The sequence below is a fragment of the Oncorhynchus kisutch genome, linkage group LG5 (assembly GCF_002021735.2).
Source record: "Oncorhynchus kisutch isolate 150728-3 linkage group LG5, Okis_V2, whole genome shotgun sequence".
Lineage (NCBI taxonomy): Eukaryota > Metazoa > Chordata > Actinopteri > Salmoniformes > Salmonidae > Oncorhynchus > Oncorhynchus kisutch.
This window is the reverse complement of record NC_034178.2, coordinates 63,378,364-63,405,231: the sequence shown is the minus strand read 5'-3', so window position 1 is coordinate 63,405,231 and position 26,868 is coordinate 63,378,364. Positions and strand designations below refer to the sequence as shown.

The 26,868-nt window shown below is 42.7% G+C and overlaps 2 protein-coding genes across 4 annotated transcripts in view; one reads left to right on the top strand and one right to left on the bottom strand.

Moving 5' to 3' along the window:
- The window catches only part of LOC109891395 (thioredoxin reductase 1, cytoplasmic-like), a 30,071-nt gene extending 21,691 nt beyond the window's left edge, over positions 1-8,380 (bottom strand). Inside the window, exons 1-6 of the mRNA XM_020483888.2 lie at positions 8,012-8,380; positions 7,488-7,548; positions 3,968-4,077; positions 1,674-1,781; positions 1,181-1,253; positions 861-983 (exon numbers count right to left, since the gene is read on the bottom strand). Coding sequence (XP_020339477.1) covers positions 861-983; positions 1,181-1,253; positions 1,674-1,781; positions 3,968-4,077; positions 7,488-7,548; positions 8,012-8,128 — 592 coding nt within the window. The 5' untranslated portion in view covers positions 8,129-8,380. The remainder of the gene's footprint in view (positions 1-860; positions 984-1,180; positions 1,254-1,673; positions 1,782-3,967; positions 4,078-7,487; positions 7,549-8,011) is intronic.
- Positions 8,381-12,936: 4,556 nt separating this feature from the next.
- LOC109891394 (bridging integrator 2) lies at positions 12,937-26,447 on the top strand. 3 transcript variants are annotated; one of them, XM_031825651.1, is made up of 13 exons: positions 12,937-13,207; positions 13,534-13,696; positions 14,696-14,776; positions 16,209-16,263; positions 17,000-17,094; positions 21,745-21,840; positions 22,021-22,128; positions 22,242-22,327; positions 22,443-22,518; positions 22,718-22,800; positions 22,952-23,600; positions 25,393-25,485; positions 25,916-26,447. In XM_031825651.1, the coding sequence occupies exons 2-13, from the start codon at positions 13,604-13,606 to the stop codon at positions 25,979-25,981; spliced, it is 1,581 nt and encodes a 526-aa protein (XP_031681511.1). In that variant the 5' UTR covers positions 12,937-13,207; positions 13,534-13,603; the 3' UTR covers positions 25,982-26,447. The 3 variants fall into 3 exon arrangements, with proteins under 3 accessions (XP_031681511.1, XP_020339475.1, XP_020339476.1); XM_020483886.2 differs by having other exon boundaries at positions 12,938-13,207; positions 22,952-23,666; XM_020483887.2 differs by having other exon boundaries at positions 12,970-13,207; positions 22,952-23,666; positions 25,919-26,447.
- The last annotated feature ends 421 nt before the right edge of the window (positions 26,448-26,868 follow it).

The following is a 26,868-nucleotide window of genomic DNA, read 5'->3' as shown; positions in this document are numbered from 1 at the left end:
ATGATAGATGTGCTGAAATTTGTTTTGGTTGAATTGAACAGTAGAAAACAATCAGAATGAAGAAAGACTCATTGAAATCACTTATAGAATGTGTGTGTTGCCACCCTGGGATCACTCACTACTCATAAAGCAAATATGGAACTTCTATTATTCAAACTAAAAACAGTCAAATACCATCCAAATTTTAAAAATACCGTGATATAATATTTTGGGAATATCACCCAGCCCTAGTTCGATGTATTAGTAGCCAACTAATGTTAGGTAGCTAGATAACATACAGGTACATACTGCTGTTATGATATGCTGTACGGTTTGTAAGAATAGCGTAGCTAAGAAATTGGTAACTTATTTGAAAAGTCATTACTTTATTACATTGCTCAACATTTTAACATATGTAATAATTAGTTAAAGCATATATAAATCCTCTCTCGTTGGAATTCGGCTGCATATTTTACGCCATTTAATTCAAATCTGAAAACGTTGTGACGCACGGAAATAGTGTCCACTGCTTGTATATTTGGTATTTTGGTGACTGTAGTACGATATCCAGGAACTTTTGGCATACTGACTATATCCATACTATGACCAATAAGCATGCTATGTACTCAATTTGTTACAAATAGTACAGTTAGTATGAGTATTGGAACACAGCCGTTGTCTTCAAGCCACAAAGCACACTCCACCAAATAGTTTTACAGTACTTAAAATGTTTTTTGTTATTGCTGGTTAGAGATGGAGTTTTGACATCCGTTCGAGTACTCATGCCCGTCCCTAGTGTTGGGCATGCATTCCAAGTGACTAAAATGGACATTGGAACCTAAACTGCTGACGTTTGACCCAGACGCCAACCCAATTGTTACCTGTCTCCTCCGGCAACTCCCAGCCAAACTTGCGGGCGTCCTGTATGGAAGTCCCTAGCAGGGCTGTCTGGTGCATCAGCTTCTTGGGGATGCAGCCCACGTTCACGCATGTGCCGCCCAGGCCTGTCCCGAGCCAAAGAAACACAAAATCACACATTTGGAGATTTAATTTTCATCCACATTGACACATGCAGACATGTTGTTGCCATTTTGATTTGTGCTTCGGTGGGCCTGCAGCAGTGTGCTGTAGGGGATATGTTTGACACGCGCGACGGAACTCTTCAATGTCTGAAGAGTGTGACACGTGAAGCTCTACACACCCCATGTGTTCCCTTTCGGCGTGGGCACCACATAGTCCAACACCATCACCTTCTTGCCCAGCAACGCTGCCTCCTATGCCAGGAGAAGCACAAAAGGTCAGACGGCCATTTAGACAACTTGATTAAGACAACCACTGGTCAACTAGCTCAGCTTTTATGCTTAGTTTTATTGCTGCGATAATGAGCCATCTGAAATCCTCCCCGTGGCGGTCTGAAAACATTACTAGCCATCGTGTTCTTGCTTCCTCTGTCCTAACTTCACCTCCAAGCTCTTTAGAGGAGGAACCTTGGGCCCTCTCCTCCAATGCACTTTGAGAGGAATTGAGGAAACAAGGACAGAGGACACATGGCTTGTACAGCTAGAAACGTCCTCAGACCGAGCCAATGATGGACTGGACTTACAGCCTTCCTTCATGGGCCTCGATACTACACTAGAAAGGTGCAGGTCTGGAGGTAAGGTTGGTTTGGAAAGCGTTATCTGGGAGGCTCTCACCTTTGAGCATGCTAGCCCTCCTGAGCCGCCCCCGATGACGATGAGGTCATAGTCGTATACCTCATTCTCCCCGCACAGCAGCTGCTGCAGGACACCATCTTTGTGGGCCTGAGAAGAGGACGACAGGTGGTCAGACACGATGGCGAAAACAATATTAACCCAGCAATCTTAAAGGGCACAAACATTTTTCTGCTTCTGGTGGGAAATAGACAAGTGAAATACAGTAAGGATACCAGCATGCTAATTTATGGTCCCAAAATGAGTCTTCTTGAGAAGTGTGCATGTCTACGAGTGGCGAAAGGTAGCCTAGCGGTTAAGAACGTTGGGCCAGTAACCAAAAGGTCGCTGGTTAGAATCCTTGCGCAGACTAGGTGAAGAATTTCTTTTTGCCCGATGTGCCCTTGAGCAAGGCACTTATCCAGAGCAACTTATAGGAGCGATTACGGTTAAGTGTCTGCTAAATGACTAAAATGTGAAAAAGGTATTCTACATTCAACAGCGATGCTGATACCATTCATGCCGGAGGGATATTCTCCGTGCCACATGACAGAAATAAACCAGCATTCTATATACTTTCGGCCCGTCTTTGGACACTGTGCTATCTAACCTCCAAACAAGCTTCAATGCCATACAACACTCCTTCCGTGGCCTCCAACTGCTCTTAAACGCTAGTAAAACCAAATGCATGCTTTTCAACCGGTCGCTGCCTGCACCTGCATGCCCGACTAGCATCACCACCCTGGATGGTTCCGACCTAGAATATGTGGACGTCTATAAGTACCTAGGTGTCTGGCTAGACTGCAAACTCTCCTTCCAGACTCATATCAAACATCTCCAATCGAAAATCAAATCAAGAGTCGGCTTTCTATTCCGCAACAAAGCCTCCTTCACTCAAGCCGCCAAGCTTACCCTAGTAAAACTGACTATCCTACCGATCCTCGACTTCGGCGATGTCATCTACAAAATGGCTTCCAACACTCTACTCAGCAAACTGGATGCAGTCTATCACAGTGCCATCCGTTTTGTCACTAAAGCACCTTATACCACCCACCACTGCGACTTGTATGCTCTAGTCGGCTGGCCCTCGCTACATATTCGTCGCCAGACCCACTGGCTCCAGGTCATCTACAAGTCTATGCTAGGTAAAGCTCCGCCTTATCTCAGCTCACTGGTCACGATGGCAACACCCATCCGTAGCACGCGCTCCAGCAGGTGTATCTCACTGATCATCCCTAAAGCCAACACCTCATTTGGCCGCCTTTCGTTCCAGTACTCTGCTGCCTGTGACTGGAACGAATTGCAAAAATCGCTGAAGTTGGAGACTTTTATCTCCCTCACCAACTTCAAACATCAGCTATCTGAGCAGCTAACCGATCGCTGCAGCTGTACATAGTCTATTGGTAAATAGCCCACCCTTTTCACCTACCTCATCCCCATACCGTTTTTATTTATTTACTTTTCTGCTCTTCTGCACACCAATATCTCTACCTGTACATGACCATCTGATCATTTATCACTCCAGTGTTAATCTGCAAAATTGTAATTATTTGCCTACCTCCTCATGCCTTTTGCACACATTGTATATAGACCCCCCCTTTGTTTTCTACTGTGTTATTGACTTGTTAATTGTTTACTCCATGTGTAACTCTTTGTTGTATGCTGACACTGCTATGCTTTATCTTGGCCAGGTCGCAGTTGCAAATGAGAACTTGTTCTCAACTAGCCTACCTGGTTAAATAAAGGTGAAATAAAAAATAAAATAAAAATATTGTCAGGATTATAATGTATCAGGAGAATGTTGCTGGCTTCAAGTGAAATATACACCATTGTGTCATGCTGTCAAAGTGCCAGCTTATGAAAAGCATGACCAGGCAAAAAAGATGGTTTCATTAGCTAAATTGCAGCTCAGTGTAGAGGGAAGAAAAGACTAGGTTTGGGTGTTCTTAAGTAGCCATTTTGATGTAAAAAGACAAATGTAGTGCATTTAGATGTAAATTGGCTTAACCATACTTGACCCAAATAGATCCACTCAACCCTTGTTTCTGGCAAACAGACAAAGACTCTTTCGTAATATTGCACCACAATTAAAGCCTGTGGTGGGCATAATTTACCACACGTTAAAATGCAAGGGGAACGTATGAATAACAAATATCTTTGTTGCCAAAACCTGAGATTTTAGCCTAAGTTTGACATACGCTTGAAACTCAAGACAGAATGAACCCAAGACTAAAAGTCAGTGGCACTTGCAAAACCACGAGTGAAATGGGAATGAAAGCTGCTGCGCCAATCCATACCTTCATTGTTTTGTCACAGCCACCGACGTGTGTCTTGTTGATGAAGACATTGGGGACAGTTTTCTGCCCGGTCATCTCAAGCAGCAGTTCTTGATAGTTTGATCCATCCTCTGGACACAACCATTAAGAGATGTTAGCAGAGTAGCAGCTACACGTACATGAAATGAATCATTCATCCTACTCTTCCCGTCATATCGCTGACATGAACACTAGTCATATACATGACATACACCATCGACTTAAGTGCTGACAGCCTCTGCAGTCTATAATGTAAATGTACTTTGGTTCTGCAAACAAACAGAGCGTGTTTAAATAAATTGCATAATTCAGTACTGAAAATATATTTTCTATGTATTTGCCAGAGCAATAGTTATGTAATGCACAGTGTGTATTTATACCAGAACAGCTGTGACTGGTAAGAGATCAAATGGTAGTGGGGAGAACGAGAGAGCGACTCAGCACGTTTTGTGGTGGCCCGTAACGTTGACAGTGCATTCCGTGGTAAAACATAACATCTTCACTATGTAAAAACACTGTATATTTGCAGAAAAGGCACCCTTTAGCCTCTTTTTACCTTTCGATCAACCGTCGACATTTAATAGCAAAGCCATAAGGAAAAGCGCTCCGTACCACTTGCCGTGCAGTAGCAGAGAGAACAGTCTGTGACTAGGGTGGCTGGAGTATTTGACCATTTCTAGGGGCCTTCCTCTGACACCGCCTGGTATAGAGGTCCTGGATTGTAGGAGGCTTGGCCCCCATGATAGGGTTCCATGGCCGGCCCAGTACATTTCATGAAGCTCCCGACGAACAGTTATTGTGCAGACGTTACTTCCAGAGGAATTTTGGAACTCGGTAGTGAGTGTTGCAACTGAGAACAAGCTATTTTTTTTTTTTATACGTGCTTCAGCACTCTGCTGTCCCATTCTGTGAGCTTGTGTGGCTGAGCCATTCTACTGCCATAGTTGGTCTACGGAGATTGTGTGTTCGATGTTATACAATCTCCATAGACCAACACTGGCAATAGAAGGGCCTTACTGAAGAGCTCTGTGACTTTCAACGTGGCACCGTCATAGGATGCCACCTTTCCATCAAGTCAATTTGTGAACTTTCTGCCCTGCCACGGTCAACTGTAAGTGCGGTTATTGTGAAGTCAAAACATCTAGGAGCAACAACGGCTCAGCCACGAATTGGTAGGCCACACAAGCTCACAGAATGGGACAGCAGAGTGCTGAAGCACGTATAAAAAAAAATGCTTTTTCTCAGTTACAACACTCACTACCGAGTTCCAAAATTCCTCTGGAAGCAACATCCGCACAATAACTGTTCGTCTGGAGCTTCATAAAATGGGGTTCCATGGCCGTGCAGCCACACACAAGCCTAAGATCACCATGCGCAATGCCAAGCGTCGGTTGGAGTGGTGTAAAGCTCCCCACCATTGGATTAGTGGAAACGCATTCAAGTGATGAATCACGCTTCACCATCTGGCAGTCTGACGGACGAATGCATAGTGCCAATTGTAATGTTTGGTGTAGAAGGAATAGTGATCTGGCGCGGTTTTTCATGGTTTGGCAAGGCCCCTTTGTTCCATTGAAGGGAAATCTTAACTCTACAGCATATAATGATATTCTAGACAATTCTGTGCTTTAAACTTTATGCCAACAGTTTGGGGAAGGCCCTTTCCTGTTTCAGCATGACAATGCCCCCATGCACAAAGCAAGGTCCATACAGAAATGGTTTGTTGAGATCAGTGTGGAATTCCTTGACTGGGCCTGCACAGAGCCGAACTCAACCCCATCAAACACCTTTGGGATGAATTGTGACACCGACTGCGAGCCAGGCCTAATCACCCAACATCAGTGCCCAACCTCACTAATGCTTGTGGCTGAATGGAAGCAAGTCCCCGCAGCAATGTTCCAAGTAACATCTAGTGGAAATCCTTCCCAGAAGAGTGGAGGCTGTTATAGCAACAAAGGTGGGACCAACTCCATATTAATGCACATGATTTTGGAATGAGATGTTTGACAAGCAGGTGTCTACATACTTTTGGTCATGTAGTGTACATGTACTGCAAATGTTTGTATGTTCGTTGATGAAACGTTGATCCTTAAGAGTACTCAAGACCTTTGGAACTTCGATTGAAGGCAATTTGGCAATTCAATGATATCCCAAAATGTTTGTGTGAATATAACATCACTGTTATTAAAACTTAACGTAGCAAGCGTAGAAAGATGCAACTATATGAGAGTCTGAAATAAAGTCACATGAAAAGGTATGTGCTCTGCTCTGTTTCCTGCGCAGGCTGCACATACTTCATCAGTCTCTCATTCACAATTTGACAAGCACTCGATAATATTCTCAATGTAATCTGGTCTTTACATATAGCTTACTAAACATGATGTGTGGAATATTTTGTATTCATCCTTAACCTGCACTGGAATAGTGAATGGAGGTTGTGTTTGGTTACATTTGTAATATGCCAGGTAGGCGACACTAGATTTATGTGCTTAATATAGCAGCGCGAGAAAGCTGGGATCCTTTTATAAATAGCGGCCAGTCAAAACTCAGTTTTCACACGCGACTGCGTGGGCTTCTGAGAACACATTCCCTAGGTTCTGTAGGTTATGGGCTCTTCAACCCTGTTCCAGGGGTCCCATCCCTATAGGCTACACTTCAAGTTATTTGGCCACTTTAGTTGTGATGCAAACCGTAGCAAAACATATATGCCTATGGGCTAGGCTACAAGATGCATGCAACAATGATTTGAAAAGTAAAAATAAATAAATAAAATGCATGTGCCATTTCTTGACGACACACACTGGGCATCATTCACAAGTGATAATATTCTCACCCAGCTGGTGAGAGGGGGGGGGGGGGGGCAACAACCCTTATGCACTTGAATAGCGAAAAGTGTACACTTCTCCTGTGTTTCATTTTCATGCCAGCCAGGTAGATTACTCCGGTTGTAAAGCGAAGCAATGTGCTTAATATTAGGAAAGTTTTGACAAATAATAGGCCTGGCCTATAGAAAGCTGATGGGCTCTTCCACTTTTTAATAGAGACATCAAAACGATGTCTTCATGCAACTGCATAGCCTATAGAAATGTTTCACAACATGGTCTTATAGGAACACTTATTTCATTCCATGCATCAACCAGCTATGTGGAGCTGGCTCTCCCTGCGCAACAGCTGATCATCCTATTCCACTCAAACTCTGAATGCCAGGGCTCTCATGAAGTGTTTGATTTTCGATTTAATTTGCATTGATGTCAGCGTGATTAGAGGGACAATAGAGCGCTGAGTATAAGGCAAGTTTGGTAGGCAACTAATGACCATCTTGAGCGCAGTTTTGGAGAAGCCTAGTTACCGTGACTTTACTGCCGGTAACAGTCACCCCAGACCTAGTTGGTACAATTGTGATCATACCAATCAATGACAACTACATGTGGTGTGACAGGCATAAATTGAGACTATACAGTGCAGAGTACACCCGTATTCCAAGACAGAAGCTTGACATTCTTACCAATTAAATCCAACTCCACCACATTGCAGTTCACGTTCAGCTCCTTGAACAGATCCTTTACCTGGAAAGAAAAACAGATATGCTGCTTGAACCCCGTCTTTCTGTCTTCGCGGGATTATCCATGGGCTATTACTAGCGATATACCTCGCTAGCCAGCGTGGTAGTCATCCAGCTAGCTTTAGGTACACACAACGGGGAGATGAGTGGTGCCTCAGTCAATACATGGTTATAACGGAAAGCTAAAACACTTGTTAGTAGCAAAAAAAAACAATTAAAAGTTAGCTATGTTAAGTTTTCTAACGTTAGCCCAAGATAACTACCTAGCTATGGACCCGAGGACAATCTTCCCTAGACCCGACTAGTATCCTAACAGGTCCGGGTCTATACCCGATTGGGTGGACCCGTGAAGAACTCTACTTGCGGGAGAATGTGGCTACCTTACTCGCGGGAGAAATAATTAAGACAAAAGCTAGCTAGCCAGCTAGTTAGTTAAGACAAAAAGTAAACGCATATGTTGGACTTACCTTCACACAAAATGGACAGTTGCTTTTACTGAATACCAACACTTGATTAGAATCAATAAGCTCCTGTATCCGAGATTTTAGTTCATTCCTCCCGGTGTCATTGTCGATGGGAGGCATTTTCGGACTATTTCTGTCTGACTTGCCTCTTGGCAGCTTCAATTTGTGTCTAACAATGGAAGAGAGGAGCGAAACTCCCTCCAACTGGTTGTCCTTGCGAATCACAGATAAAGACAAACTAGCTAGCTTCCTGGACCACTTGAGGTATGATATGGACTACAATTCCAACGGGACAACTTTTGTCCTCATGTCATTTCAGCGCCCGCCCAGTACATCAACACAGCGAAAAGTCGTGCGTAATTTTAGGGCCTGCCTGCAGCCACGCATGTCTAAACCACGCCTATTTCTGCTAATAGTTTTCTTAAAATAAAATCCGATTTTAAACCTAACCTTAACCACACTGCTAACCTTAAATGAAGACAACAACAACAAAAAATAGTTGTCATGAATTTAAGATATAGGCAATTTTGACTTTGTGGCTGTGGTATCTAGTGAAAACCCTGTGTGCTTGTGCGTGCGTAAAGATCAGTGTATGCTTTCCTAAATAAATACTAACACTTGTTTCAAACCTTATTCTGAAGAAATGTATTTATATGTGATCCAACCACATTATAACATGAAACTGATGAAGCAGTGAAATTTATATCGATAATGCATGTAATATTATCGTACATTACGAATTCATAATATTATTTGAGGACCAACAGGCAATATTTTCAGACAGCTAAAACATTACATTCGCCGGTTTCTGGGGGTCCTAAACCCCGGTATTTTGGTCATGTCTAGACGTAATCCCGTTTGTGTCGTCAAAGGTAGATTTTTGGAGGGCAATTTAGCTAACCCTAACCTTTTTCCTAACCTTAACCCAATTCTCCTAACCCGCTACGTAAAGTCAATTTTGACCAAACTGTATCCCTTCTAGACGAAACCGCCTAAATCTTCAATATATCTTCTTAAAATCATATTTCAAACCTAACCAGAGAGGAACAGAAGCCTCAATCAATATAATAATGTATGACCTAACCCTAATCACACTGCTAACCTTATGCCTAACCCTAACCTAAAATTAAGACCACATTTTTTGTTTGTTGATTTTATCTATTTTTATGATATAGCCAATTTGGACATTGCCGCTTTCCCATCTAGTGGGAACCCTTTCTGGGTTTACTAGGCCAACATTGTTAATGCAATGCAGTATCATTGGGATGTCCCTACACTAAATCCTAACCTTAACCCTTACCTAACCCTAATCTTAATCTTTTTAAATGTCAACTTCAATGGAGGGTAGGGACGTCCCAAGGATTCTGGATAGCAAGGGAAAATAATTGATAGCTACATGCAATATTATTGAGGGGGAGAGCACAAAAAAAATACATAAATATGTATTTGCATCGTTCTATATACTACATCTGTTTACACATGTATGTATTACTCAGTATAAGGATTTTTTTTTAAAGTCTTAGACCATAAACTTAAATTCTCTGGATCTGTACTTTTTTAGGCTACATTATTTATTTGATATATGGTCGATATAATCCATTGCAATAAGAAAGCATAACTCAGACCCAATGTTTTGGCTCATAGCACCGTCTGCTGGAAAGCAAGTGTACATCACGTTCCCGCTCCCAGTGTCCCAACCATAAAATAAGTTTTAAACAGTAAATTAAACCACATACTCTCTTTTCATTATTGTTTAAATTAATGATTTATAACTTCAAATGTTCACTAGTAAATCATAGTCTCTTTCAACAATGAGACTAACGTTGAGGAAGGTGGTTTTGTTGTTGGACTCGGACCAGCCCCGCCGAAAGCGCAGGTCAGTGTGGGTCCAGAGATGTTTGAAGTCCCGAAAGCATGCAGGGGAGTTCCACCGTCTCATTCAAGTGCTTCAACTATTTCGAGAGGATTTCGAAGTTACTTTCGTCTGGATCGAAGTGAGTTCGATCACCTGCTCCAGATGGTTGGAGCCAGGATTGCCTGGATGGATAACAACTACCTGGAGTCCATTAGCCCAGTTAAACGCCTGACGATTTGACTCCGGTAAGCTCAATTCTAGTGAAATTTTAAAGCCTTTGATACCGTAATTGATTGATATTAGATATATATATTTTATTTCCCCTTTATTTAACCAGGTAGGCCTGGTTCTCATAGGCCTGGTTCCCTAGCCAAGATAAAGCAAAGCAGTGTGACAAAAACAACAACACAGAGTTACACATAAACAAATGTACAGTGAATAACACAATAGAAAAATCTATGTACAGTGTGTGCAAATGTAGAAGAGTAGGGAGGCAAGGCAATAAATAGGCCATAGAGGTGAAATAATTTCAATTTAGCATTAACATTGGAGTGATAGATGTGCAGATTATGATGTGCAAGTAGAGATACTGGGGTGCAAAAGAGCAAGAGGATAAGTAACAATATGGGGATGAGGTAGTTGTGTGTGCTATTTACAGATTGGTTGTGTACAGGTACAGTGATCGGTAAGCTGCTCTGACAGCTGATGCTTAAAGTTAGAGGGAGATATAAGACTCCAGCTGCAGTGATTTTTGCAATTCGTTCCATTCATTGGCAGCAGAGAACTGGAAGGAAAGGCGGCCAAAGTAAGTGTTGGCTTTGGGGATGACCAGGGAAATATACCTGCTGGAGCACGTGCTATGGGTGGGTGTTGCTATGGTGACCAGTGAGCTGAGATAAGGCGGGGCTTTACCTAGCATAGACTTATAGATGACCTGGAGCCAGTGGGTTTGGCGACGAATATGTAGTGAGGGCCAGCCAACATGAGCATACTGGTCGCAGTGGTGGGTAGTATATGGGGCTTTGGTGACAAAACGGATGGCACTGTGATAGACTCCATCCAATTTGCTGAGTGTTGGAAGCTATTTTGTAAAATGCAATTCCCGAAGTCGAGGATCGGTCGGATAGTCAGTTTCACGAGGGTATGTTTGGCAGCATGAGTGAAGGAGGCTTTGCTGCGAAATAGGAGGCCGATTCTAGATTTAATTTGGGATTGGAGATGTTTAATGTGAGTCTGGAAGGAGAGTTTACAGTCTAACCAGACACCTAGGTATTTGTAGTTGTCCACATATTCTAAGTCAGAACCGTCCAGAGTAGTGATGCTAGTCGGGCAGGAGGGTGTGGGCAGCAATCGGTTGAAGAGCATGCACTTAGTTTTACTAGCATTTAAAAGCAGTTGGAGGCCACGGAAGGAGTGTTGTATGGCATTGAAGCTCGTTTGGAGGTTTGTTAGCACAGTGTCCAAAGAAGGGCCAGATGTATACAGAATGGTGTCATCTGCGTAGAGGTGGATCAGAGATTCACCAGCAGCAAGAGCAACATCATTGATATATACAGAGAAAAGAGTCGGCCCGAGAATTGAACCCTGTGGCACCCCCATAGAGACTACCAGAGGTCCAGACAACAGGCCCTCCGATTTGACACACTGAACTCGATCTGAGAAGTAGTTGGTGAACCAGGCGAGGCAGTCATTTGAGAAGCCAAGGCTATTGAGTCTGTCGTTAAGAATGTGGTGATTGACGGAGTCGAAAGCCTTTCCCAAAGTTGGTTTAAAATCCTTTTTTTACTAAATGAAAAGAAAGTTGAGTGCCTTCTGCCCCGATGAAGGTAGGCTAGGTAGGCCAGGACCCCTTGTTGTTCAAGAGAGTTACAGTCATTCATTACATTCCTGTTGGAATAATGTACACTCTTAGAAAAAAGGGTTCCAAAAAAAAAAATGCTGCAAAAAAGGTTCACTGTTATAAGCTTTGTGATGAATTTAAGCAAAATCCCCATTGAAATTTTGGAAAATTCGGAAAAATCTGGAAATTTACCGTAAAGTTTCCGACCCTTTGGAACCCTCATCTGTGTAGATGAAGGGGAGGAGACAGGTTAAAGAATGATTTTTAAGCATTGAGACAATTGAGACATGGATTGTGTATGTGTGCCATTCAGAGGATGAACAGGCAATATAAAACACTGAAGTGCGGGGTATGGTAGTAGGTGCCAGGCACACTGGTTTGTGTCAAGAACTGAAACGCTGCTGGGTTTTCAGTGTATATCAAGAATGGTCCACCACACAAAGGATATCCACCCAACAAGCATTAGAGTCAACATGGGCCAGCACCCTGTGGAATGCATTCGACACCTTGTAGAGTCCATGCCCCGACAAATTGAGGCTGTTCTGAGGGGGGAAATGGTTGCAATTTAATATTAGGAAGGTGTTCCTAATGTTTTTTTTTACAGTTTATAAAAAACTGGAAACTCCAGAAGGGTGCAATTGCAGCCCACAATTTGGGATAGATAGAACAAGGAGCAGTTAGAGTCATTTGTAAATATGTAGCTTTGACAATATCCTTTGTCCCCACCCATCAGGCACCACTTTCCAGAAGTTCTGTTAACAATGGCAGGTGTTCAGCAGGCAGTCTAAGATACTGTGTGCTAACTAGGAGGACTACAGTAGGCAGGTGAATTATTTATTTAACTAGGCAAGTCAGTTAAGTACAAATTCTTATTTACAATGACAGCCTAGGAACAGTGGGTTAACTGCCTTGTACAGAGGTAGAAGAACATATTTTTACCTTGTCAGCTCGGGTTACTGGTCCAATGCTCTAACCACTAGGCTACCTGCCACCCAATGCCCCAATGGCTGGCCGCAATCACACTCTATTCGGAAAATCACGTTTTTTAGCTAATTTACCATGATGTCACCAGGGCTGCCTTCAGACGTTTTTACGTGGACATTTTTACGTTCTGGAATATTCAATTGAATTGAAACAGTGGTGTCCTGAACGTCCAGTTTAAAAACGGGGAGGGGTTGGGTTGTGGGTTAGAGAATGATGTGAGCATGGCCTATTCTCTTTTAAAACGTCACTCATTGCTTCAAACCACACCCATCAAACGAGAGGAAACATGCCTCAAAGTCTGTTCAAGAACGTTTTGGGGGTGGAAACGTGTCGTTCAGTACCAACCATTCAAGCGAACTGAACCCACCTCTAGATATAGAATAGGAATAGAACAACAAATTAACGTTTCGTATTTTTCAGGTGATTAATATATTCATCCTGCGATCCACCTGTGTTTGGTTGCGCAAAAGCATTGCGTTTACTTGCTGATGACGGGATAAGCATGGTGTGAATCACGGAGGTGAGTCAAGTGTAGCCTTTATCATGTTGAAGCAATTTCTTGAATATTGGGTAAATATCTCTAAAGACACCGCCTTCCTGCCGCAACGTAATATTCACTGACTATTTTACAAGTTTGAACAAAAGGATCGAGCATGTTTCATGTTGTCTGTCGACTTATTTTAAAACCAGCACGTTATTACCCGTTTCATTGCAAGATAACATTTTTAACAAGCAGTTAGCTGGCAAAAAATATTATATGGGTATACTACAGCTAAGGTGCGTGTGTGTGTGCTAGAGAGAGTCCTGTCTGAGATCGGTACTGACTCTCCCTCTCCGCTCCCTAAGTAACTCAACAAATATATAAGCACAAGAGCAGCGGCTTAACAAGAGGAATCATACATAGTGAGAAGACACGATGGCAGAGAACAAGATGGGGCCAAACATTGGGGCTGGGGCTGGAGGTTTTGCCAAACTGGTACAAAAGTCATTGAATCGAGCTCAGGAGAAGGTAAGCAACTAGTGAAACGCGGCATCTCTGTTACCCTGAAATCAAGATTGCCACAATACTTTAGGCTATTCTACACGACTATCCTTGGTATTTGGGCTACTTGAACTAGTGATGCTCATAAGTTATTGGCCTGTTTATGCATATTGATATGATTATGGTGACAGTATGCCCACGTTGTCTGTTACAGTAATACAATTTCTTCAGACATAGTCTCTATCGATGCTGACTGTTGTCTGGGGGTTTGAGTGTCATCTGTTTGAAGAATCATTATGCTGAATGTAGGCCTTGATGTTGATATCTCCCAGCTTAATTCCTTGAGACAAATAAACTCAGTTCAAACAATATTCCATTGCCCTTTTTTAAAATTATAGCTAGCCTATATCAAGTTAGTTGTCTATTCCAATAGAAATCAGCTGAATTAACACGGGAGCCTTTATGGAGGAATTTCCATGGGCTTTGTCAGTATTAGTTTGTTAATTCCTTTTTGTTTATGTTTTTGCAAATGCCACTTCCTGCCTCTGCTGTACACTTCCTCTCCCTTGCTACTCTTACTCTGTGGCTTTGTGGTTCACTGCTTGGCCTGGGTTCTGCTCTGCTAGTTTCACTTTGCTGCCGAAACCCTCAAAACATGACAGAGAGTGTAGTTTGATGTGTTTGTGTCAGATATTGTAAAATTAAATCGGTTGAGTTGTGCCCAAGTTCCATCCTATCATTTGGGGTCAACCACAGAGGTCATTTTTGGGAAGGGGAATGCTAGAAATGATGTTGGCCTCTGTATAGAAAATAGTGTGGCCTTTATCCTATTACAGTTCGCTTTTTAACTAGTTGACTAGAATCATTATGGAATAAAACATAGGGCCTAATATAATGTAAGTGCGATTGTTAGTACCTCACACTGATAAACCTCAACAACAGTACCTGTTTAGAGACTCAAGTCTTTTTAATGTTGTCTGAAACCTGTGGATAGGTCACCAGCTGTTTGTTTTCATCTTGTCATAGGTCATGCAGAAGCTGGGTAAGAACATGGAGACAAAAGATGAACAGTTTGAGCAGTACTCCCAGAACCTTCTCAAACAACAGGTACCAATGAAGAAAATTCAGACATCGCCAATCAAAAGAAACATTCAACCATGTTATTTTTGCAAAGCCTATTAGATTCTGAGTTCGGACATTTGTTTGTATGTGAAAACTATTTGTAAGATGCATACTTTCAGTTGTTCCGAACTTGCACATCATGGTGTGGCTTGCACTACCGGTGCTGGCACAGGAGCAGATCTATTAAATCTGTGTTCCAGCGGCATAAGCGGTTTACATTTTTTAAATCATTTGAAAGATTGCTCCTAAAACCAGGTGTTTGAATCAGCGTATGCGGACTTAAATTTTGACCTTACGCCAATTTAACATAAACAGAGTAAAGTTTTGACATGGCTATTGCTATACTCGGCCTACTGCCATAATTAGTGTAATGTCGAATTATTAGTGTGCATGTTAACATACTGACTGATACATAAAGTTTGTATCGATGTGCAACATATATTAGGTAATGAGTCGTACTGACTGTTGGCTGCTCAAGTCTCTTCATTCACTAAGTCACTTAAGGACCATATTCACACGACTGAAACCTTTTTGCATTGCTAATTTAATGGATCTAAACTCCAGGCATTTGGAACAGTGGTCTTCCTTGCACTTTGTTTACATTCTTAGTTTTTCCATGTAATTTTACTGGCTGATATGCTGTCAAATGGCTTACTGACTCTAGCCACTGGTCACTGTTCAGTGATATATTCGGTTTATATCTTGAAAGGGAGCCATATCTGACGTTAGGTTAACCGTTTAACTGCCCTCAGAGCTGTGTGCCATCTTAAATCTCTGTGTTTTGGGGCATTTTACCAAATCCGCATGTTTCATTTGAGAAAAAGTAATTAGTCTAAACATTTTCTCAGAAATAATTTTAATAAATTCCATGACAAACTGTCCGTTAACCTCTGACTTCTCAGCTCTGACCAATTTTGTGCATGCTGATAACATGACATGTCACAGGAAGGAGCTCCACCCGTAGACAGTTTTCACTCTTATACCGCACTCCTATTACGAAACCGAGTAGGACGCACCCCTGATATTTTCACCAGACTGTCTTGTTTAAAACAATATCCTCCTTTATACTGAAATGTTTTTAAAGTCATTCGTTTCTCATGTTCCTTGAAGCACAAAAATAGGACATTTTGACTTGTTTGAAAAGGTCCTCCTTGTTTTTAAAGGGACATAGTGAAATTGAAAATACTTAAGTGTCACTTTTAATACTCATACACTTTGTACTGTTATTGTTTGTGAAATGTTTCCGAAACGTGACTGTACAACTTGAATTGTGAAGTTCCTGGTCTCTTAGAATTTTTATGGGAGATTTATCTTCTGTAAAGGTGAAATCAAACTGGAAAGGGTCTTTTGATGGATGTTCTCACTGTAAGGAAAAAAATAACCCTCTCATAGAAGATTCTATCTTTACAACCAACAGAATGATGGCGGCAGGCTATCTAAAGACGTCAAAGCATACTTCAGTGCAGTGAAAGGTAGGATCTGTCTACATCTCAATCCATAGCAGAGGACTGTTAAACGGTTTAATATAGTAGGAGGGTTATATCTTGTACAGTAGTGTTCAACTTAACACACTGGCCAGTTTTTTTCTTTTCATTTTTTTTCTCCCCTCTTTTAAACGGACCTTACTTTCAAAACCTCTCTGGTAGCATAACTACCAGCCATTTAAAAGGGCCGACTCTGCAAATGAATGTGTTATTCATTTGAGCAGGAACAATGTTTTATTTTTTTGTGCTACCATTTGCATACCACTTCAAGTGAAGCCCATCTTGTTTTGACCTTTAAGTGTAGGTGTAGCCGAATCTGCAGTGTGCCACAAATCCAAAAACCACTTCATCTAAATGTGCTGTCCATGATGATTTTTGTCATACGAGCTGTGTAAAGGCCAAAAGCTTGGTGCTATTCATTAGTGCACACCAAAGTAAAACGTTTTGCAACAGAAAACAAGCGTTTCTTATTGGAAAAGTTCAGGTTCTGTTTCCATCAGTTTGGTGCCTAATGAATACAACCCTAGTTTCAAACATTCAACCCACATCCCTAGACTCTGACCCTTGGTCTAGCTAACAAGGTATCTGCTAGGCAAGCTATCCATCTACACAAATGTCTACTTTCTCACTTGGCTCTCCTAAACAATAGCTATTAGCTTTATAGTGTCATCTAAACGCATTCGTTTTGCTCTAGTTCACACGTTCCTTCTGTCCTTCTCCACAGTGATGCATGAGACTTCCAAGCGACTGTCCCAGACGTTAAGAGATGTCTACGAACCTGACTGGCAGGGAGGAGAGGACCTATCTGTCATCATGGAGGTGGGCCATAGATGGGTGTTTTCAGACAAGTGGATTTTTTTGAGGAGGAAGAACCCCTGATGAAGATCTATTGACCAAAATGTTGGTCTGAGAACCATTAATTAAGAGGAGAGTATACAGTAATACCAGAGTTTCATTTTTAAAGACTACAGTTAGGCCAAAGTGCTTTTCATGTTTCAGGTGAAGCAGTTCTTTCGGTGTGTATTTATAATAATTGTTAGTATACACTGACATGGTGACTGGATTCATCAGGAAGTCTATAGGGGATTTTCCCACTGTACGATTAAAACCTATCCGATCCAGAAACCATAGATAGATGGCAGCATTCGCGCAAAAATGAAAGCGTGAACCACTGCATTTAACTACGGCACGGTGACTGGGAATATGGTAGAGTACAAACAGTGTAGTTATGCCCTCCGTAAGTCAATCAGTGGCAAAACGTCAGTACAGAGACAGTGTATTCACAATTCAACGGCTCAGACACCAGACTTATGTGGCAGGGACTCCAGACAATCATAGATTATAAAGGGAAAACAAGCTATGTTGGGGACATCGTCTTGCTCCCTGAAACGAGCTAAACACCTTCACCCACTTCAAGGGAAACAGTACTGCCGATGCAGGCTACCGTGAGCTCTCGTGCTCTGTGGCTGACATGAGTAAGACATTTTAAGTGTGTTAACCCTCGCAAGGCTGCCGGTCCAGGTGGCATCCCTAGCCTCGTCATCAGAGCATGCACAGACATATTCAATCTCTCCCTATCCCAGTCTGTTGTCCACACTTGCTTCACACTTCGCTTCCAAGAAAGCGAAGGTAACTAAACTAAATGACTATTGCCTGTAGCACTCACTTCTGTCATCATGAAGTGCTTTGAGAGACTAGTCAAGGATCATATCACCTCTACCTTACCTGACACCCTAGATCCACTTCAATTTGCATACCTCCCCAACAGATCCCATCTGGCTAAGAGGAATACTTATGTAAGAATTCTATTCATTGACTAGAGCTCAGCCTTCAACACCATAGTACCCTCCAAGCTCATTAACCTCCGGGCCCTGGGTCTGAACCCTGCCCTGTACAACTGGGTCCTGGACTTCCCGATGGGCCGCCCTCAGGTGGTGAGGTTAGGTAGCAACACATCTGCCATGCTGCTCCTCAGCGCGGGCCCCACAAGGGTGCATGCTCAGCCCCCCCCTGTACTCCCTATTAACCCATGACTGTGTGGCCACGCACGCCTTCAACACAATCATCAAGTTTGCAGACGACACAACAGATGTAGTCCTGATTACCAATGACAAGACAGCCTACAGGGAGGAGGTGAGGGCCCTGGCGGAGTGGTGCCATGAAAATAACCTCCATGTCAATAAAACGAAGGAGCTGATCATGGGAGACAGCAGGGGGAGCATGCACCCATCCACATCGAAGGGGCCTCAGTGGAGAAGGTGAAAAGCTTCAAGTTCCCCGTTGTACACATCACTAACAATCTGAAATGGTCCACCCACACTGTGGTGGAGAAGGCGCAACAGCGCCTCTTCAAACTCAGGAGACTGAAGAAATTAGTCTTGGCCCCGAAGACCCACTCTAATTTTTACAGATGCACCATTGAGAGCATCTTATCGGGCTGTATCACCGCCTGGTATGGCAACTGCACCGAATGAAACCGCAGGGCTCTCCAGACGGTGGTGCGGTCTGCCCAACACATCACCGGGGGCACACTGCCTGCACTACAGCACCTGGTGTCATAGGAAGGCCAAGAAAATCATCAAGGACCTCAGCCACCTGAGCCACAGCTTGTTACCCCACTACCATCCAGAAGACGAGGTCAGTACAGGTGCATCAAAGCTGGGACAGAGACCGAAGCTGTCTCAAGGCCATCAGACTGTTAATTAAATAGTCACCACTAGCCGATACCCTGCCCTGAACTTTAGTCACTGTTATTAGCCGGCTACCACCCGGTATTCAACCATGCACCATAGAGACTGCTACCCTGTGTACAAAGTCATTGAACACTGGTCACTTTGATAATGTTAACATACTGTTTTACACACTTCATATGTTTGTACTGTATTCTAGTCAAGGCCATCCTGTTCAACTGTTGCTGTACATATTCTTCAGATATACTAAATATTCTATCCACATACTGTCTATACTGTCTAAACATCCCATCTCACTCACAGATGCATAAATAAACAAACAAACAAACTGGTTGGTTTGAGCCCTGAATGCTGATTAGACTGTAAACCCTCCTTCCAGACTCGCATTAAGCATCTCCAAGCCAAAATTACACCTAGAATCGGCTCCTATTTCGCAACAAAGCATCCTTCACTCATGCTGCCAAACATACCCTCGTAAAACTGACTATCCTACTGATCCTTGACTTCGGCAATATAATTTACAAAATAGCCTCCAACACTCTACTCAGCAAATTGGATGTAGTCTATCACAGTGTCATCCGTTTTATCACCAAAGCCCCATATACTACCCACCACTGCAACCTGTATGCTCTCGTTGGTAGGCCCTCGCTTCATATTTGTCGCCAAACCCACTGGCTCCAGGTCATCAATAAGTATTTTCTAGGTAAAGCCCCACCTTAACTCAGCTCACTGGTCACCATAGCAGCACTCTCCCGTAGCACGCGCTCCAGCAGGTACAGTTGAAGTCGGAAGTTTACGTACACTTAGGTTGGAGTCATTAAAACTTGTTTTAAAACCACTTCACAAATGTATTGTTAACGAACTATAGTTTTGGCAAGTCGGTTACGACATCTACATTGTGCATGACACAAGTCATTTTTCCAACAATTGTTTAGACAGATTATTTCACTTATAATTCACTGTATCACAATTCCAGTGGGTCAGAAGTTTACATACACTAAGTTGACTGAGCCTTTAAACAGCTTGTAAAATGCCAGAAAATTATGTAATGCTTCTGATGCTAATTGACATCATTTGAGTCAATTTGAGTCAATTGGAGGTATACCTGTGGATGTATTTCAAGGCCTACATTTAGACTCAGTGCCTCTTTGCTTGACATCATGGGAAAAACAAAAGATATCAGCCAAGACCTCAGACAAAAAATTGCTGTAGGAAACAGGTACAAAAGTATCTATGTTGACATAACCTGAAAGGTCTTTCAGCAAGGAATAACCACCGCTCCAAAACCGCCATAAAAAAGCCAGACTACGGTTGGCAACTGCACATGGGGACAAAGATCGTACTTTTTGGAGAAATGTCCTCTGGTCTGATTAAACAAAAATAGAACTGTTTGGCCATAATGACCATCGTTATGTTTGGAGGAAAAAGGGGGAGGCTTGCGAGCTAAAGAACACCATCCCAACCGTGAAGCACGGGGGTGGCAGCATCATGTTGTGGGGGTGCTTTGCTGCAGGAGGGACTGGTGCACTTCACAAAATAGATGACATCATGAGGCAGCAAAATTATGTGGATATATTGAAGTAACATCTCAAGACATCAGTCAGGAAGTTAAAACTTGGTCGCAAATGCATCTTCCAAATGTTTAATGACCCCAAGCATACTTCCAAAGTTGTGGCAAAATGGCTTAAGGACAACAAAATCAAGGTATTGGAGTGGCCATCTCAAAGCCCTGACCTCAGTCCTATAGAACATTTGTGGGCAGAACTGAAAAAGCGTGTGCGAGCAAGGAGACCTGACTCCGTTATACCAGCTCTGTCAGGAGGAATGGGCCAAAATTCACCCAACTTATTGTGGGAAGCTTGTGGAAGGCTACCTGAGACATTTGACCCAGGTTAGGCAATTTAAAGGCAATGCTACCAAATACACTCCATTAGTATGTAAACTTCTGACCCACTGGGAATGTGATGAAAGAAATAAAAGCTGAAATAAAGCATTCTCTCTACTAATATTCTGACATTTCACATTCTTAAAATAAAGTGGTGATCCTAAAATGGGGAATTTTGACTGGGATTAAATGTCAGGAATTATGAGAAACTGAGTTTAAATGTATTTGGCTAAGGTGTATGTGAACTTCCGACTTCAATTGTAGACCTTTCTATTGTGTTATTGACTGTACGTTTGTTTATCCCATGTGTAACTCTGTTGTTTTTGTCGCACTGTTTTGCTTTATCTTGGCCAGGTCGCAGTTGTAAATGAGAACTTGTTCTCAACTGGCCTACCTGGTGAAATAAAAAAAAATCGAATTGTCTGACAGCCCTGGTATATCAGACCGTATACCACGGGTATAACAAAAGGTTTATTTTAACTGCTCTAATTACATTGGTAACCAGTTTATAAAAGCAATAAGGCACCTCTGGGGTTTGTGGTATATGGCCAATATACCACGACTAAGGGCTATATCCAGGCACTCCACTCCGCTTTGTGGACGTATACCACACGCCTTATTGCTTAAATATTACACACACTCTGGACTCTAAGATTGCTCGTCCTAATATCTCTAAATTCAATTTTTACTTTTTAAATGTTGTGTGTATTGTTAGATATTACTGCACTGTTAGAGCTAGGAACGCAAGCATTTCACTACACCGACAATAACTGCAATATCTTGCAAATACGTGTATGTGTCCAATAAAATTTGATTTGATTTTGGCAAATGTATTACTGTTGTATAGTAGAAAGCAGGCTGAAGGTTTATTTCTAACATTTGTTTTTACTACAGAGTGAGGACTTGCTGTGGAATGATTATGAAGAGAAACTAACAGACCAGATAGTTCGCACCATGGAGAATTACACTGGACAGTTTCATGAAGTCAAGGTAGCGTCTGCTATAATCTTATCAATTGTTTGTGGTCCGATAGAACTAGTTCACATCAGAACTCTTCTCTCCACATGTGTTTACATTGCTGATTGGTTCTACAAACAATCATGAGAGACTAGTGCCATGTGGCTCATGGGAATTGTGCTCAGAAATATCGCTTCTCCCCCTGCCTCTTAGGAACGAGTAGCCAAACGTGGTCGGAAGCTCGTAGACTACGATTCCTCACGCCACCACTTGGAGGCGCTGCAGAATGCCAAGAAGAAAGACGATGCCAAAATCACCAAGGTGTGTTGAAAATTAAATGTAAATTGAATCTATACAGCTTTTTTTGTTGTTCTTTGTCTACGTATTTGGGTAAAGACACTGAAAGCATTTGGACTCCATTTCTCTCTGTTCAGGCAGAGGAGGAGTTCAACAAAGCCCAGAGTGTGTTTGAGGAAATCAACAAAGAGATGAGGGAGGAGCTTCCTGTTCTCTATCAAAGGTGATGTCAATGGACCACAGCACATCGGGGTCGTGTTCATTAGGCACCAAACGGGGAAACAGGGAGGGACTACTGTTGCTCTAGTATAACAGAACATTTTCCCTCTTGTCTAAAGCCGGATTGGATGTTACGTGACCGTCTTTCAAAACATTTCCAACCTGAGGGACGTCTTCTATAAGGAAATGAGTGTGGTAAGCCTGTTTTTCCTACATTCTGATATGGATGTTACTCTCCCAAAAATAATAAAACATCACAATATATTTAACATCTTTATCACAGATCTAAATCATTTACTGTATGTGATGTAGTATAGTGTCTCACTGTTCAGATGAAGAAATGTACTGCAAGTCAACTGGTATTGACTAATAGAATAACCACGCTTGATTGCAGCTGAACCATGAGCTTTACAGCGTGATGAAGAAGCTGGAGACTCAGCATTCAGGAAAAGCTTTTATCATCAAGGGCCTTAACAGGTCAGTGTTTCAGATGACCATAAGAATCCACCACATTTGTTTAAAACCCCTTATAGTCTTTAGTTTTCTTCTCATCAAGTCTAGAATCTGGGATCTAAGAATGTCCAACCTGCTAACCAGCCAGAGCATCTCACCCTCTATCCTCTCTTAGCACCAAGTCCAAGAAGAGAAAATCCCTGGTCATCTCAGCGCCCATCCCCTGTAACACAGCCTTCCCCTCGGAACACACAGCTCTCCACGCATCCACAGCCCCGGAGAACGGCAAAGAGACCTGTACCCAGAGCATCCCTGAGGAGCCCGCTGCCATCTCAGGAGAGGCTGACGAGGGCACTGGCACTGCGTACCCCTGCGTCTTCACCTCCGACCTCTCGGACGAGTTGAGCTCCAACGGCACCACTACACCCAACAGACGGTCGGCGTGCGACAGCGACAACGGGGTCGGGAGTGACGTCGCTTCAGAGGGTCTGAGTGACCTCAAAGATGGCGGTGCTTTGGAAGAGCAGGGCCTTAGCCAATTGCAGAACTCCTCTGCCATAGAAGAGCAGGTTCAAAGTTCAGAGGTGACCTCTGGAGGTGAGGTCATTACCAGTCAGAAGGCTGTGGCTGAGTCCACAGAGAGCAAAGTCCTATATGACACTGACCAGGCTAATCTTCCAGAGCATGGCAAAGCCAAGGCTCCACCACGTCCTGCGCCACAACCCTCCTTACCCCACTCTGAGAGGCACTCCTTCCCCCCTGCAGAGGCCAGCCAAGTGGAGGTGGTGGAAGAGAAGGGAGAAAGAGCTTCCCAGGCACTGCAGGCAGGTGACACCGAAAGCACTGGAAATGACTCGGACTCCCAGAATCCACCTGGTTTCATTTACAAGGTTATTCCCTTTGCTAGTAATGGTATTCTCTTTATAATATATTATAGTGTGGTGTGTGCAGTGGGGAGAACAAGTATTTGATACACTGCTGATTTTGCAGGTTTTCCTACTTCCTACTTACAAAGCATGTAGAGGTCTGTTATCATAGGTACACTTCAACTGTGGGAGACGGAATCTAAAACAAAATTCCAGAAAATCACATTGTATGATTTTTAAGTAATTAATTTGCATTTTATTGCATGACATAAGTACTTGATAGATCAGAAAAGCAGAACTTAATATTTGGTACAGAAACCTTTGTTTGCAATTACAGAGACCATACGTTTCCTGTAGTTCTTGACCAGGTTTGCACACACTGCAGCAGGGATTTTGGCCCACTCTTCCATACAGACCTTCTCCAGATTGTTCAGGTTTGTCCTGTCCCCTTTGCAGAAAAGCATCCCCAAAGAATGATGTTTCCACCTCCATGCTTCACGGTTGGGATGGTGTTCTTGGGGTTGTACTCATCCTTCTTCTTCCTCCAAACACGTAGAGTGGAGTTTAGACCAAAAAGCTCTAATTTTGTCTCATCAGACCACATGACCTTCTCCCATTCCTCCTCTGGATCATCCAGAAAACTTCAGACGGGCCTGGACATGCACTGGCTTGAGCAGGGGGACCTTGCATGTGCTGCAGGGTTTTAATCCATGACGGCGTAGTGTGTTACTAATGGTTTTCTTTGAGACTGTGGTCCTAGCTTTCTTCAGGTCATTGACCAGGTCCTGCCATGTAGTTCTTGGCTGATCCCTCACCTTCCTCATGATCATTGATGCCCCACGAGGTGAGATCTTGCATGGAGCCCCAGACCGAGGGTGATTGACCATCATCTTGAACCTCTTCCATTTTCTAATAATTGCGCCAACAGTTGTTGCCTTCTCACCAAACTGCTTGCCTATTGTCCTGTAGCCCATCCCAGCCTTGTGTAGGTCGACAATTTTATCCCTGATGTCCTTACACAGCTCTCTGGTCTTGGCCATTGTGGAGAGGTTAGTCTGTTTTATTGAGTGTGTGGACAGGTGTCTTTTATACAGGTAAAGAGTTCAAACAGGTGCAGTTAATACAGGTAATGAGTGGAGAACAGGAGGGCTTCTTAAAGAAAAACTAACAGGTCTGTATTGGTTGGTAGGTGATCAAATACTTATGTCATGCAATAAAATGCAAATTAATTACTTAAAAATAATTCAATGTGATTTTTCTGGATTTTTGAAGTGTACCTATGATTTAAAAAAATACAGAACTCCACATGCTTTGCAAGTAGGAAACACTGCCGATTTTGCAGGTTATCAAATACTTGTTCTCCCCACTGTATATAGAGTCCATTGTCCTAACATTCTTTAAAATGTAGATGTTAGTCAATCAATTACGAAGGCCTTGTTATTGGATAAAGTGAGAAGACCTTAGTGTTTCACATGCCTGAAGTGGTGTAAATATGAACGTGTTAATTGATGAACGAATGGCCAGCTCAGTGCATTAGGTATCTATTGCCAGCACATACTTTATGGGCCCAGTCCTAACTTGAAATTCCATTGACATCAGTTCATGATTTACAATACAAACAATTTAAGCTTGAGCCTTACATGAGGGAAATGAAGTTCTTAGCACTTCAATTCAAAATGTTATATTTTGATGAAACATTTGTGCTGAGTATTTGTCTAACAGAGTTGGTTATGTGATGGTGTGATATCAGGGAGTGGCGCTCGAGGGTCACATTTCAGAAGACGGCACACTGCAGTATGACGTGGAAGACCTGATTCTTATCCTCGCCGACGCAGAGGAGAAGGTGTGTGTGTGCATGTATATACAATATTTGTATTCATGTTAGCCTGTCTCCTTGGTGTAGTTTAACTTTCAAATAGGACCACTAAGTAAGTAATACTAAAGGTCATAGTCTTAAACTGAGCACTGAATTTGAACGGTGCATCACATTATGTAGCAAGTTGAGCCAACATATGGTATTGCTTTGATTTTGTTGACACTTTCAAGGTTCCCTTTTTATCAAGATTGCAGAAATGATCCTTTATTCACAAAGCGTCCCAGAGTAGGAGTGCTGATCTAGGATCAGTTTAGTTTTTTAGGACATAATGAATGAGAACGGGGACCTGATTCTAGATCAGCACTCCTACTTTGGGACGCGTAATGAAAATTGACCCTGATCTCTCTTAAAAGGTGAGTAACATGGTGTGTTTTTGTTAACCTTGACCTCACTACAGCAGGAAGGCATGGCCAAGGTGGTGAGGGAGAAGACATGTATTGAGCAGGGAGATCTGCCAGAATGAGCCAATTTGTACCTGTCATTCCTGTCTTCCCCTCGAGCTGTGGTGACCCATTCAGTGTTCATGTGCTAGTCAGAACACATCCGACTTGCTAACTGGTTGTCGTTATACACGTGCTGTGCTCAACCAGTGAGCAAGTTGGAGTTCCGATTAGCTCAGCGGCACACACAATGGCAATGGACGGAGATGGTCTGGGTGTGGAGGACTTCGTAAGAAGAGAAAGAGGAAAAACAGGAACACAAGCCCTATTAATCACACGCTTCCATGTCTCAACTTGTTGGAAGATAACGATGAGTGTCATACTTACCGAGAGAATGTTCTTTTGTTAACACATGTTTTTGATATACAGTATTTTGGCCTTGTTTGTGTTAACATTGTGTAAGTCTCGAAACTGTGAAGCGTATAGAAACCATTTTTTTATATTGATGCCATTGAAAGAGTTGTAGTTGAATAAAGTTATGAGAGAGGAGTGGTGTTGTTTAAATCATAGCATTTTTACTGTTCTAATAGGCTGCATGGGTCTGCTTTAGCTTTACTACTTAAGCAATAAGGCCCGAGGAGGTGTGGTATATGGACAATATACCACGGCTAAGGGCTGTCCTGATGCACGGCACCATGCACAGTGCCTGGCCACAGCCCTGAGGTGTGGTATATTGGCCAAATATATGACAAACTGCCTGAGGTGCCTTATTGCTATTATAAACTGGTTACCAACGTAATTTGAGCAGTAAGAATATTTTCTGTCATACCCGTTGTATACGGTCTGCTATACCACTGCTGAAAGCCAATGAACATTCAGGGCTTGAACCACCCAGTTTCTAATATTCCATATTCCCATGAGTAGTCAAGCCCCTGTGTATCAAATGTTACAACACCAGGTGGCGCTAGTG